We start from the raw sequence: 12,334 nt of genomic DNA, 5'->3' as shown, positions 1-12,334 counted from the left end.
AGCAGAACTACAAAATTGTGAGGTATCTTTAGGTTCTGAAATTTTCTAATTCCAAGCTGCTATGCCCTACAAAGGACATATTTTTTTAAACCTAGAACTTGTGTAAACGTTTAATTCAGGAATGTGCTATGTGAATGGCAGGATGATGGACAGCCTCAGTCTCTCTCTCTGTTTCTCTCTCTCTTATCCAGGAAGAAGTTACTGAGTCCTTACTCTGAACCAGGCAGGAGGGCAGCACACTGATGAGAATACAGAGATGACAAGGTGAATACGGAGAAGAAGAAGAATATGGAGATGAAAAGCCCTTGCTTCTAGGAGGCTCCCAGAAGAGTAAGGAGGCCAGGCGTGGAACAGGAAGAACAGCTGACATCTACAAAGCTCTTAAAACAAGGGAGGAGGTGCCCTTCTAAATATGTTATGCATGCCACTCACATCATCACAGAGGCCAATGACATTGGCACTCACCGACATTTTATAGGAGAGGAAATGAAAACAAGGGAAGTTAAATGACTTGTTCAAGGAATTGAATAAGAATTCTTTCTTAGAGCCCACACTCTTAACCTCAACGATTATCAACTGTGATTAGATCCCAGGTTAGAAGGGAAATAAAAGATATGCTAATTTGTTCAGCACAACCATATTTCAACATCTCCCCTTTTAGTATATTTCACTTATTGTTTCCAATTATACCAAATATCAATATAGGACAAAAATAACAAATACGTTATGTCATCATGCCACATATATGTATATATAATATGTATTAGTACTATATAGTTTATATTACATATTAGTGCCATATGATGAGATATATGATATGGTATTATATATAATATGATAATGGCACTAATATATAAAAATAATACTTGAATTGTCTTCTAGATTTTTGTTAAAATTAGAATTGTTACAGAAATTATGAACTATTTTCTCTCCCTCCCTAACCAGATAATAGGCTTCCTGAGGGCAGAGATGAGGACTGGCTTCCTAGTACGTCCCCACTCCCCAGCATCATTCTTGCATATAAGTGGCCCTCAATGAATGTTTGCTGATTGAATAAACACAAGAAATGTAAGTAACTTTCATTCACTCCTATTATACAATCAGTAATCTACTTTTTCATGTAATAAGGAAGCTCAAGGTTCAGTCACTAATTTTAAAAAGATTTTAAATAACCACGATGTTTATTTTTGTATTATAAAAATAATCTCTAAATGTCTTTTTCTATCAGAGACTTTCACATGAAAAAAAATTTTAAGTGGCCCATTCATGTGACATAATCTATACTATAAAGGAAAATTGTCAAGAAAGCATCAAGTCACAGCTGATTTTATGCTTTATAATATTTAAGTGCTCCTTTTTCCAGTAAACATCAACTCTGTGAAAAAGACGTTGTAAAACTGATGTTGTTTTGACAGAAAAGCTGCTTTGGGTTTTGTTTTTTAAGTCTGTGTTTAATATAATACACCAGGAAGCAAGCTGTTCAGCCTCAAGTGACTCTAAAGCATAGCAACAGTATTGTCATTGAGTGGTGACACATCCTCAAGATTAGTAAGTCAGAAAGTATAGAATATATGTGATTTAACACAATCTGTACAATTTAACACAATCTGTACTTTAAGCTCCTGCAGAAATCAAATGTCCTGATAATTGAAGAAACTGTAGACTGAAAATACAGAAAAATAGCTCTCATGAGATCAGCAAGCTGGAAGGAATTCAAGAGGCCAATTAAGTCAGCCTAACTTCATAAAGGAGGAAACGTAATATAAAGGGGAAGTAATGCATGTAAAGTAATAAAATTCATATCTGATGATGATCATCAACATATAATAACAATGATCAATAATAATAATGAGAGGGAGGAATAGAAGGGAGTTGGGAGATTCTGCACAGGTGATAGCTTGGGCATGCCCTTGCTGCCCTCCCTTTCCCAATCCAATCCAACAATCAGCTTCTCCAGAGCTGCTGCTGCTGCTGCTGCTGCTGCTGCTGCAGGAGGCAGGTGGGTCATAGAAGGTGACAGGTAAGAACAGATAGAGCTGGTACAGGATCTTCTGCACTCTGGGATGGACAAGAGCCTGGGAACCAGGTGCAGGCAGCCATGGATCAAAGATCAGGTACAGCATCCAAAAAGAGCTTGGAACAAGGTCTCTAGTTCCAAAGAGTGACAGCTCTGGCTGGCTGCCTTCTTGGTTTCTCAGCACCTGTGAGGGGCTTGAAGGTGGCCTGAGTCCTCTCCACTCCTGAAACTAAAGAATATTGACCTTTGCTGCTTCTCCTGGTGCCTTACAGGGAATTGAACTTTTGAAGTCTGGTATAGAACCAACCCATATAGGCAGAATTAGCTATTCTTAACCACCACTTGCAGCATGGCCACTACTGAAATTAATCCAACAGCTAGATATGACTCACAACAAACAGACAAAGGGAAACAGCCCAGCAAAAAAGATCCAGCAGCTGGCAAGAGGAAGAACAAATACAACCCCCAGAAAAGGTGGCAGCAGTAAAATAAAACTGATTAAAATTCAGACAACAAATCAAAAAAGTAAGAGCATGTATAGAGATATAAAGTTTTCAGATAATTTTGAGAAGATGGTCAATACTGAAACCTAAATTAATAATCAGAAAGATCAAGTGGAAGTAAAAGTAGTTCAAGTTATAGATGATAAAAATAAATGGAAATTATAAAGAAAAACATAATAGACTTAGAAGACAGATCAAGACTTGACATATAAATTATAATAGTCAACACTCAATAGTGCTTACTATGATCCAGGCACTGGTCTAGGCATTTAACATCTTCTTAACAATCCTATCAATTAAGTGCCATTATTATCCTCTGAATGTTTGTGTCCCCTTAAAATTCACATGTTGAAATGTAACCCCCACATGATGCTATTAGAGGTAGAGACTTTGGGAGGTGATTAGGTAATGAGGGCTCTGTCCTCCTGCATAAGATTACTGTCCTTACGAAAGACAAGAGGACAGACTTGTCCTAATAAAAGACAAACTTGAGAAAGCCCATCTGCCCCTTCGACCATGTAAGGACACATAGAAGGTGCCATCTATAAAGCAGAGCCATCCTTCACCAGACACCAAATCTACCATTGCATTATTCCTTTGGACTTCCCAAACTCCAGAGCTGTGAACAATAGGTTTCCACTGTTTATAAATTCCCCAGTCTAAGGTATTTTGTTACAGCAGTCAAACAGACTAAGATACTCCCATTTTTGAGATGAGGAAATTAAGGCATAAAGAAGTTAAGTCACATGCTTAAGATCTGAACCTAGGCCAGATGGTTCTCGATGTACTAGTAACTGAAGAAGAAGAAAGAACAGAGAGTTACTAGGCAATAATTAAGCAAGAAGAAATTTTCTGACAGCTGGAAAGAGATTTACCTGCAGATTGAAAGTGCTCACTGATTTCTAGGCAGAGAAAGAAAAGGCATACACCCAGACATATGCTGGTAAAATTACTGAGCTACAGAGACGAAAGAGAAAATCCTGTAAGTTTTCAGAAAGAAAGAACAAATTTCTTACCAAAAGAAAATGGAAATTAGACTGACACTACGGTTCTCATTTGAGACACTCACAGCTAGATATGATGGAATAATCTCTAACAAACCCTGAGAAAAAACAGCCACACCCAAAAATTCTGGTACTGAGTTGAGAGCACATCACTCACCTGGCAGGGTTCAAGAAAGGTATTTGCAGAGAACATGGAATCAGAATATAATCTGAGGAAAACACTTAAAAAGAAAGAGAAAAGGATTCAATCAACAACCTATGAAGCAGAACAGAAACTGAAAGACTCTGAAGGCTTTGAAGATGAATGAAAAGAAGGAGGGAGGAAGAACAGCAGCACTTTCTCAGTGGTACAATAACTAGGATTAGATATTAGAAATTAGAAATAGAGTTTCTTTAAAAAGGAAAGAAATAGTTCAAAGGAAAAGCATCAGGATACTTTGATTAAAAAGTACTAAATTATCTCAGTAAAATCTAGGAGATAGAGAGAGTAGGAGAGAAGGAGCAAAAATTCTAGAGATTTCTAGATGGTGAGATTAAAGTAGGAAGGTAAAATTCATCACAGTCTCATCTAATTGGGGATGGCCTATGAGGGAAACAGGTAAGAGCCTCTTGGTGAGAGGAAAGTTGGATTGGGTATTACAGTAGGGAACCACATGTCTGAGTCTGCAGAATGGGAAAGGAAAAGTACAATGAATGTCTAAAATAACAGAAAAAAAGGTCATAAAAACAACTTGATCAAACTGACAAAGATAAAGAAAATAAAGTAAAGTAAGTAGTAAAGATAAAGTAAGATGTAAGAAATAACAACAACTGTACTACCATTTATTGCATGACTGTTGTGTGCCAGGCACTGTTTAATACTACATATATTTGATTTCATTTCATTATATCAAATATATACGGCATATAGCCTACCTCCATTTTGCAGATAAGGCATGAAGTCTAAGAGCTTGGATAACTTCTAAGATCAGACAACTAAGAAATAGTAAAGCCAAGATTCAGACCTAGGTCCTTCAGATTCCAAATTTTCATCTAACCAGCTTGCTCTGCAGTTTCCTATTTCTAATAACCTGTGCGTTAGTCTTTTTTCCACAGCACTGTCCACTAGATCTTTTTCAAATATTTGAAAAGGAGCTAACATTTACTGAGCACATACTATCAGCCGGAAATGGTAACTGGTGCTAAATGCGTAATTTTCATTAGGTTTGTACCTTCACTGAAACATTTTTCTTGAGCAATTTTTTGTTACAAAAGTTATATGTATTCATTGTACTTCACTGTAGCAGATTAAAGGAGAGAGAGAAGCAAAAGAAGACAATAAACATCATCCATAATCACACCTGCCAAGGGGAGTCCCTATTTTCCAATGATCTTTTGATGTATACAATGAATATTTTATAATTTCGTGTTATATATGTTCTAATGTACTATGAACACCTTTCCATTGTATAAAAATTATTCTGCAATATTATTATTAGTGGTTGCATAGTAGTCTAATGATGAATGAAATCTGAAAGCACCATTATTGATTGATTGCTTGATTTCAGGCACTGTGTTAGGTGCCCGAGATGTCAAGTGAACAAAACAAAATCGTTGCCTTAAGAAGCTTATGTCGTAATGGAGGCTTCAAACAAGCAAGTAAATTGTCCTTAACAACCAACATGGTGAGTGTTACAATAAGAATAATCAGTTAGAAGGGGGGTGAGGCACATCAACCAGTCTTGGGGTTCAGGTAAAGCTTCCTGGAAGAAGTGATACTTAACTGAAATCTGAAGGATGGACAGAGTTTAAGGAAATGTATTTGCATGAGTGGGAGCCAGTGGGTAGTGGGGAGGAGAGGGAAGAGAATGATATGGTAAGAATGGGATTTCGGGGGAAGATTATTCCTAATGGAGAAAATCGCATGTGCAAAGGTGTAAAGCAAGCACACATCACCACATGCATCACATGCAGTCACAGTGATTCAGTGTGACCGAGGGTTGGGTGGGAAGGGGCACATGTCAGCTTGGACCACTTCATAAGAAGCCTTTTAAGCTAGAATAAATAGAGATCATTTACTTAAAGGATAGCCTAGGGAAATAGAAAGGTAATTATGGATAGGATACCAGAGAGGGAGATGGAAAATTGGGAGAAGGCAGCACCTGAGAATCCAGAGAGAGCAGAGTTTCAGGAAGTTGTGATTGGTGTCAGCAATGTCAAATGCCTTGGAGGGTCTGAAAACTACATGTTGGAATTATAGATTAAGTCCTTGGTGACCAACTCAAGAGTGATTTCTCTGGTCCAAATCCAGAATGAAGTGGCATTAGGGGTGAATGAGAGGGGAGGAAAGAAGAGGAAGAGAGCAGACTCTACCCTTAAGGAGTCTGGCTGGAAGGACATTTTGTGAAAATGACAGAGGCTTACAGTAGGTTTGTTATTTTTTGTTGTTGTTGTTGTTGTTGCTGTTCGTTTGTTTGTTTAGTTTGGTTTTTTACTGGTGGATATTTGAAAATATTTACAAACTGAGGGAAGGAGGGAAAAGGATGTGTTGAGTAAGGAAGGTAGAAAATATGTGAGAGAGGGGTAAAAGTGCCAAGGCAATGTCTCCAGGAAGGACAGAGTCAACTAGGAGCTACAGCAAGGCCAAAAGGCTTAGCAGTATTGATAAAGGGGCAGGCTCCTCCCCTAAGAAAAGAGAGAGGCAGAAGGAGGCTGGAGTCATTAACCATGATCACAAAACAGAGTTAGGCCGATACATGGTTTTCCCACTGCAGGGAAACTATACCACCCACCTGGGATTGAAAATACTATTATCAGCCAGTCCACTAGTGAAGGCACTAACTAGAGTATTGTGAAGGAACATAAGATGCTGTCCCTTCAAGGGACTTTGACTCATAAAAATATGAAGACTTTTAACAATTCCTATATTTGTAAGATACAATTTTATTTCTTAAACTTTTACAAATGAATTATCAGAGCTTCCAAAAAATGAATATCACCTTCATTAACACATTTATTTAAGCTATTTTTATTGACAAATGGTATCTAATTAAACTAAAGAGCTTCTGCACAGCAAAATAACCTATCATCAGAATGAATGGGCAACCTACAGAGTGGGAGAAAATCTTTGCAATCTACCCATCTGACAAAGGTCTAATATCCAGAGTCTACAAAGAACACAAATTTGCAAGAAAAAAAATTTTAAATGGGCAAAGGACACAAATAGACATTTCTCAAAAGACATGCATGTAGCAAGCAAACATGAAGAAAAGCTCAACATCACTGATCATTGGAGAAATCCAAATCAAAACCACAATGAGATACTATCTCACGCCAGTCAGAATGACTATTATTAAAAAGTCAAAAAACAACAGATGCTGGCAAGGTTGCAGAGAAAAAGGAACGCTTTTACACTGTTGGTGGGAGTGTGAATTAGTTCAACCACTGTGGAGACAGTGTGGTGATTCCCCAAAGACTAGGGGCAGAAATACCATTTGGACCCAGCAATCTCATTACTGGGTAATATCCAAAGGAATATAAATCATTCTATTTTAAAGATACACGCAAGCATATGTTCACCGTAGCACTATTCACAATAGAGAAGACATGGAATCAACCTAAATGACTGTTAATGATAGACTGGATAAAGAAAATGTGGTACATATACACCATGGAATATTATGCAGCCATAAAAAGGAACGAGATCATGTCCTATGGATGGAGCTGGAAGCCATTATCCTCAGCAAACTAACACAGGAACAGAAAACCAAACACCGCATGTTCTCACTTATAAGTGGGAGCTGAATGATGAGAACACATGGGCACGGCAGGGGGGATGACACACACTGGGACCTACTGGGGGGGTAGAGGGAGGGAGAGCCATCAGGAAGAATGGCCAATGGATGCTGGGCTTAATACCTATGTGATAGGATGATCTGCGCAGGAAACCATCATGGCACACATTTACCTAAATAACAAACCCGCACATCCTGCACATGTGCCCCTGAATTTAAAATAAAAGTTGAAGAAAGAAAATAAATAATAAAAATAAACTATTTTTTTTGTTCACAGGCATTAAATTAGCATTTTTAAAGATATAAGTACTTCATGGCATCAGTTATAAAATACATAATGCATTTAACACATTCCTTTCCAAAATCTTCTTTAACAGTTAGTTATAATTTAAATATGCTAGATAACAGATTAGTGATCAAAAAATGTTTTAAGAAATGTATTTTGTGTTTGTAGGATTTTTTTCAGTAAAGTTGCTGAATTGCACAGCAATTTTGAAGTAAATTCTGTGGGCATAATTTTAATACAAAAGACTGATGACCTGGATAAAGTGCAATAGTCTAGACCAAGTAGTTATACATGTTATATTATGGTAATCAACTACGTACTTTATTCATATATAAAGACCATCTATACATCACACAGTCTGGCATATGATAAGTGATCAAAAACTATTGGTTAAATAAATAGAGCCTGAGCATTCATAAATATTGCCTCTTTTAAATGCACTCATATGATAGCCTGCCTAAAAATAACTTAAAAATTTTTATCAGTTATTCTAGTGCAATATAAGCTTAAATGTTCTTACCAATTCTCATTTTTACTTTGGCCAATAACATGACATGGGGAAGATAGATATTTTTCAAAGGCTGTAATGGATTTGCATATTTAGTGTTTGATGAACAAAATTCAATTGTTTCTCCAAAAGTTAGCATCTATTAAAAAAAATTGTAATGAGCAATTAGTTGATGTGGTTTGGAATAGGAAGAAAGAGAGAAAAGTAAGTTTCTATGTCTTGTGGACACAAAAGGATTCTCACCTGTTCAGTTAGAATGCGATGAGCCCGAGTCAACAAATTTAATTTTCCTGTTTTTGAAAAGGGAGATTCCTTGAATTTCTCAGCTTTGGTTAAGTCATCCAGCAAAACTAGGCTTCTTGCCAGGGTTAGCCGTGATTGAGGAGAAATAAATTCATTTCCTTCCAGCAAATGTATTATATCCTATTAAAATAAAATTATTCATTTTGATAGTACTGTTTCCAATTCACTGAAACAAGAGCTGGTCATGTTAATTGTTATGCATTCAGTACCTAATGGAATTTGAAATGCTCTCCTTTTGTTCTAACTGGAATCCCTCCCTGACTATAAATATGAACAAAGTTTCCTTTCTACCTGAAGGTTTGTTATGATGTCTGCCTTTAAATGCTTTTCTTGTAGGCCAAGAATTACAGCTTGCGTCAAGAATTCAGCCTGCAGTTCTGTGTCGCCTGCACTTTTTGCCTCCATACACACTTCATTGATGAGGCTCAGGCAATCTGTCATATCATCCTCTAAAATAAACAAATGTGGTTATTTAAAATGCATTGAGAAAGTAAGAAGTTATACATGTGTAATAGCCCCAATTTTCGTCACTGAAATATTGTATAATATCAAAGAACAGGGCAGTATATTAAGATGGAAAACAGACTCTGCATGAAACATGGAAAATAAATGTGTTGTACTTTGTGGGAAAGTACTTTAGGATTTTCCAGTGCTCCAAAAATGATGATATCGCATGAGATAATTTAATTTGGAAGATGGATAGAAATGAGTAAATAGATAGGTATACAAATAAATAATGATTAATCACTCCAAGAACTAACATTTACATGTGCCAAGCTGTGATCTAAGACAGTATGAATTTAACCCACTTAATTCTGACAATAATCCTAGAAAGTAGGTACAATTATCTCCATTTTACAGGGTAGGAAACTGAGTAAGGGGGAGTTAAGAGACTTGGCTAAGAAAGGTTTGGCAAGGAAGTGGTGGATCCAATATTTGAACCCAAGTGGGTTGGCTCCAGTAATCTGTGCTCTTCGCTCCTACACTAGTTGCCTTCCCAGATGACAAGAAGACCTGGGCATTCGTATTTTGAAATTGCTTTACCTGTTTTGCATACATTAGTAAAATATATGCCACTTTCAATGATACAAAGAGCTGTTAAGAATATTCTTATATATTAATAACCTGAATTTTTAATTCTATAAGCAGATTAAGCTAGAAAGTTATAAAACGTTAACATAATACATCCCAATAAACCCCTTTTCACCTATGTAAAATTAATTTTTCTGAAAACATGGATTAAGCAAACGTTTGTACCTTTCATAATTCCAATGCCATGAATCTGTGCAACAAACGCAGTCACCAATGCTAAGCAGCACCTCAACCACAGATGAATGTTGAAATATTCTCGGGCATTTAGGGAAATAGGATCTAAAAACTCATTGTCATCTTTATTTTCAGTGGCCTAAACAATATTAAAATGATGGTTATCTTTCCATTTAATAATGTCAAGGTTCTAAACTAAGACTAAATGTAAGTTTAAAAGGCATCTGGTATCATTCCACAGTATTAAATTTTTAATTTAGAAATGATTCTTGCACATTCTATAAAATATAAAAAATATTCAAAACAAAATCATCCACAATCCAACAATCCTCTATTAACATTTTAGCATATTGCTTTTCAACTTTCCTTTTCTCTCTGTACCCATTGTTGAAAAATAGTTTTGCAGTGTGAATTTCTCACTGCAAATTATATTATCAGCAGTTTCTATGTCATGAAAAGTTTTTGTAAATGTCATTTTAAGAGCTAAAAAATAAATAATATTCACTAATATTCATTTAGTTATTATGTGTCAGGTACTGTGCTACATGCTTTGTATATATTATCTCATTTAACCCTCCTAACAGCCAAAGAGGTATTATAATCATTTCCATTTTACATTTGGGAGAACTGAGACCTAGGAAGGTTAACTATCTTGCCTAAACACTGTCATATTTTGACGGAGGTGGGATTCCAACCTGTGTCTTCCTGACTTTAGAGTCCACAGTCTTAATCCACTGTGTTATGTTACTGTATGCTGCTCATATTCCAAACAGGTATTGTAATTAATTTGCCACCCTCAATATTACACTTTACAAAGAGGTGACAAATGTCCAGAGCTACTGAGAGCTAGGAGAGATGTGCAAAGAAAGCTATTTCTGGGGGAGTAGAGTCCATCGTAGACACTGGGAACTTTAAAATCATTTACAACAACCACCATTTGTTCTAAGTATTTCCTGCTATGCATTTCTGACAGCTCCTCGTGTACAACCAATCAGCAACACATGCTAGCCAGGAGTAGCTAATGGGCCTAAAGGGGCTCCAATGCAGGTGGGTAGTACAGGAAGAGTAGGGCAAGCTGTTCCCTGGAAACAAGGGTAAGCAGTCAACAGGCCTGGCACCGTGGCTCACACCTGTAATCTCAGCACTTTGGGAGGCCAAGGCAGGTGGATAACCTGAGGTCAGGAGTTCGAGACCAGCCTGACCAATATGGTGAAACTCTCTAAAAACACAAAAATTAGACAGGCATAGTGGCAGGCGCCTGTAGTCCCAGCTACTCTGGAGGCTGAGACAGGAGAATTGCTTGAACCCAGGAGGCAGAGGTTGCAGTAAGCCGACATTATGCCACTGTATTCCAGCCTGAGCGACAAAGCGAGACTCCTTCTCAAAAAAAAACAAAAAAAAAAAAACAAAAAATGTAAGCAGTCGACAGAGGCCCACAGGGAGCATAGTGATTCGAATGGGCACAAGAAGTACTCAAAGAGTCTAGTATGTAGATTAGCAATACAGAAAAAAATGCCCATCAGTATAACTTAATCACTCAATGCTCAGATTTCCTGTCACTAATGAAAAGACAGGTCACATTAATTTCAATCAGGGTTTCTCAACCTCAGCACTACTGACCTATTTTGGGCCAGGTAACTGCTGTGGAGGGCTGTACTGCAGATTATAGGAAGTTTAGCAACTTCCCTGGCCTCTACCTAGTAGATGCCAGTAGCACCCCTCTCCATCCAGTTGTGACAACCTAAAATATCTCCAGACATTCCAGACATTGCCAAATTTCCCCCAGGAGGCAAAATCACCCCCAATTGACAATCATTATTCTAAGTCAATTTTTAGAGTTAGATTGCTTTTAGCATTTTTATTGCTTTCAATATAGTAAGAAATGAGTCTCTACTGAGGACGATTAGTTTTGCTAATTTGTAATGATGCTAGATATTAGCGATTTTATTAGTAATGCTTGAAATAATGAGCAAGGGTTCTATGTGATGAATCTAAATTTATATTTCAGTCCTAAACAATCCTGTATTATTAAATTACTTGGTCTTATCAAAGCCTAATCAGAGAATATGTGACATCAGTTGTCAGATTTGAGAGCTTAAATGGAAGACTCTAACTATGAGGAATCCAAAGCAGGAAACAGCACAGGTATCTGACTGGCAATGCTAAGGCAATAGATTCAAAAGCGGAATGAGGAGCAAGTCTTGGGAAACAACTTTATTTGCTAGGTAGATCAAAGCTAGATTAATATAATGGTACATCTGGGACTTTGGATGGGACTTTAGTAATTATTATATCCCAATTCCATCAGTTCACAAATGAGATTATAAGTTTTTTTAAATTAAGAGATTTGTCCAAAGTATGCCAATAAATAAATAGCATTAATAGGACCTAAATCTTTTTACGCCAAATTCAATGTTTTTTCTACTTTACTCCTTTGCTTCATCTAAATAATTAGACAATTTCCTAGCATGCTGATAGTTCTTATATGATAAGTATTGTAAGGACAGACATTAAGTCATACTTACAGAAGTTCCTGGAGAGACAGGATTCTCTGTGTCATCCTGTACTACCTTCTTTTTAAAAAGTTTTGAATCCTGGAGAAGTGTAAGTGTAGAAAATACTATTGCAGCACTAAAATAGAGAATATATTTTAAATGTTATCAGTATTATATTT

The 12,334-nt window shown here is 36.8% G+C and overlaps 1 protein-coding gene across 2 annotated transcripts in view; it reads right to left on the bottom strand.

The window, feature by feature from the left end:
* CFAP54 (cilia and flagella associated protein 54) overlaps nt 1–12,334 on the bottom strand; it is a 391,130-nt gene that overhangs the window by 139,824 nt on the left and 238,972 nt on the right. For both annotated transcript variants that reach the window (XM_015152488.3, XM_077954781.1), the window contains 5 exons: nt 12,186–12,291; nt 9,652–9,799; nt 8,686–8,843; nt 8,335–8,514; nt 8,104–8,230 (listed from right to left, as the gene is read on the bottom strand). In XM_015152488.3, coding sequence (XP_015007974.2) covers nt 8,104–8,230; nt 8,335–8,514; nt 8,686–8,843; nt 9,652–9,799; nt 12,186–12,291 — 719 coding nt within the window. The remainder of the gene's footprint in view (nt 1–8,103; nt 8,231–8,334; nt 8,515–8,685; nt 8,844–9,651; nt 9,800–12,185; nt 12,292–12,334) is intronic.

Source organism: Macaca mulatta, chromosome 11 (assembly GCF_049350105.2).
Source record: "Macaca mulatta isolate MMU2019108-1 chromosome 11, T2T-MMU8v2.0, whole genome shotgun sequence".
Classification (NCBI taxonomy): domain Eukaryota; kingdom Metazoa; phylum Chordata; class Mammalia; order Primates; family Cercopithecidae; genus Macaca; species Macaca mulatta.
Note: the sequence above shows the minus strand (reverse complement) of the source record. Positions and strands in the feature narration are given on the sequence as shown.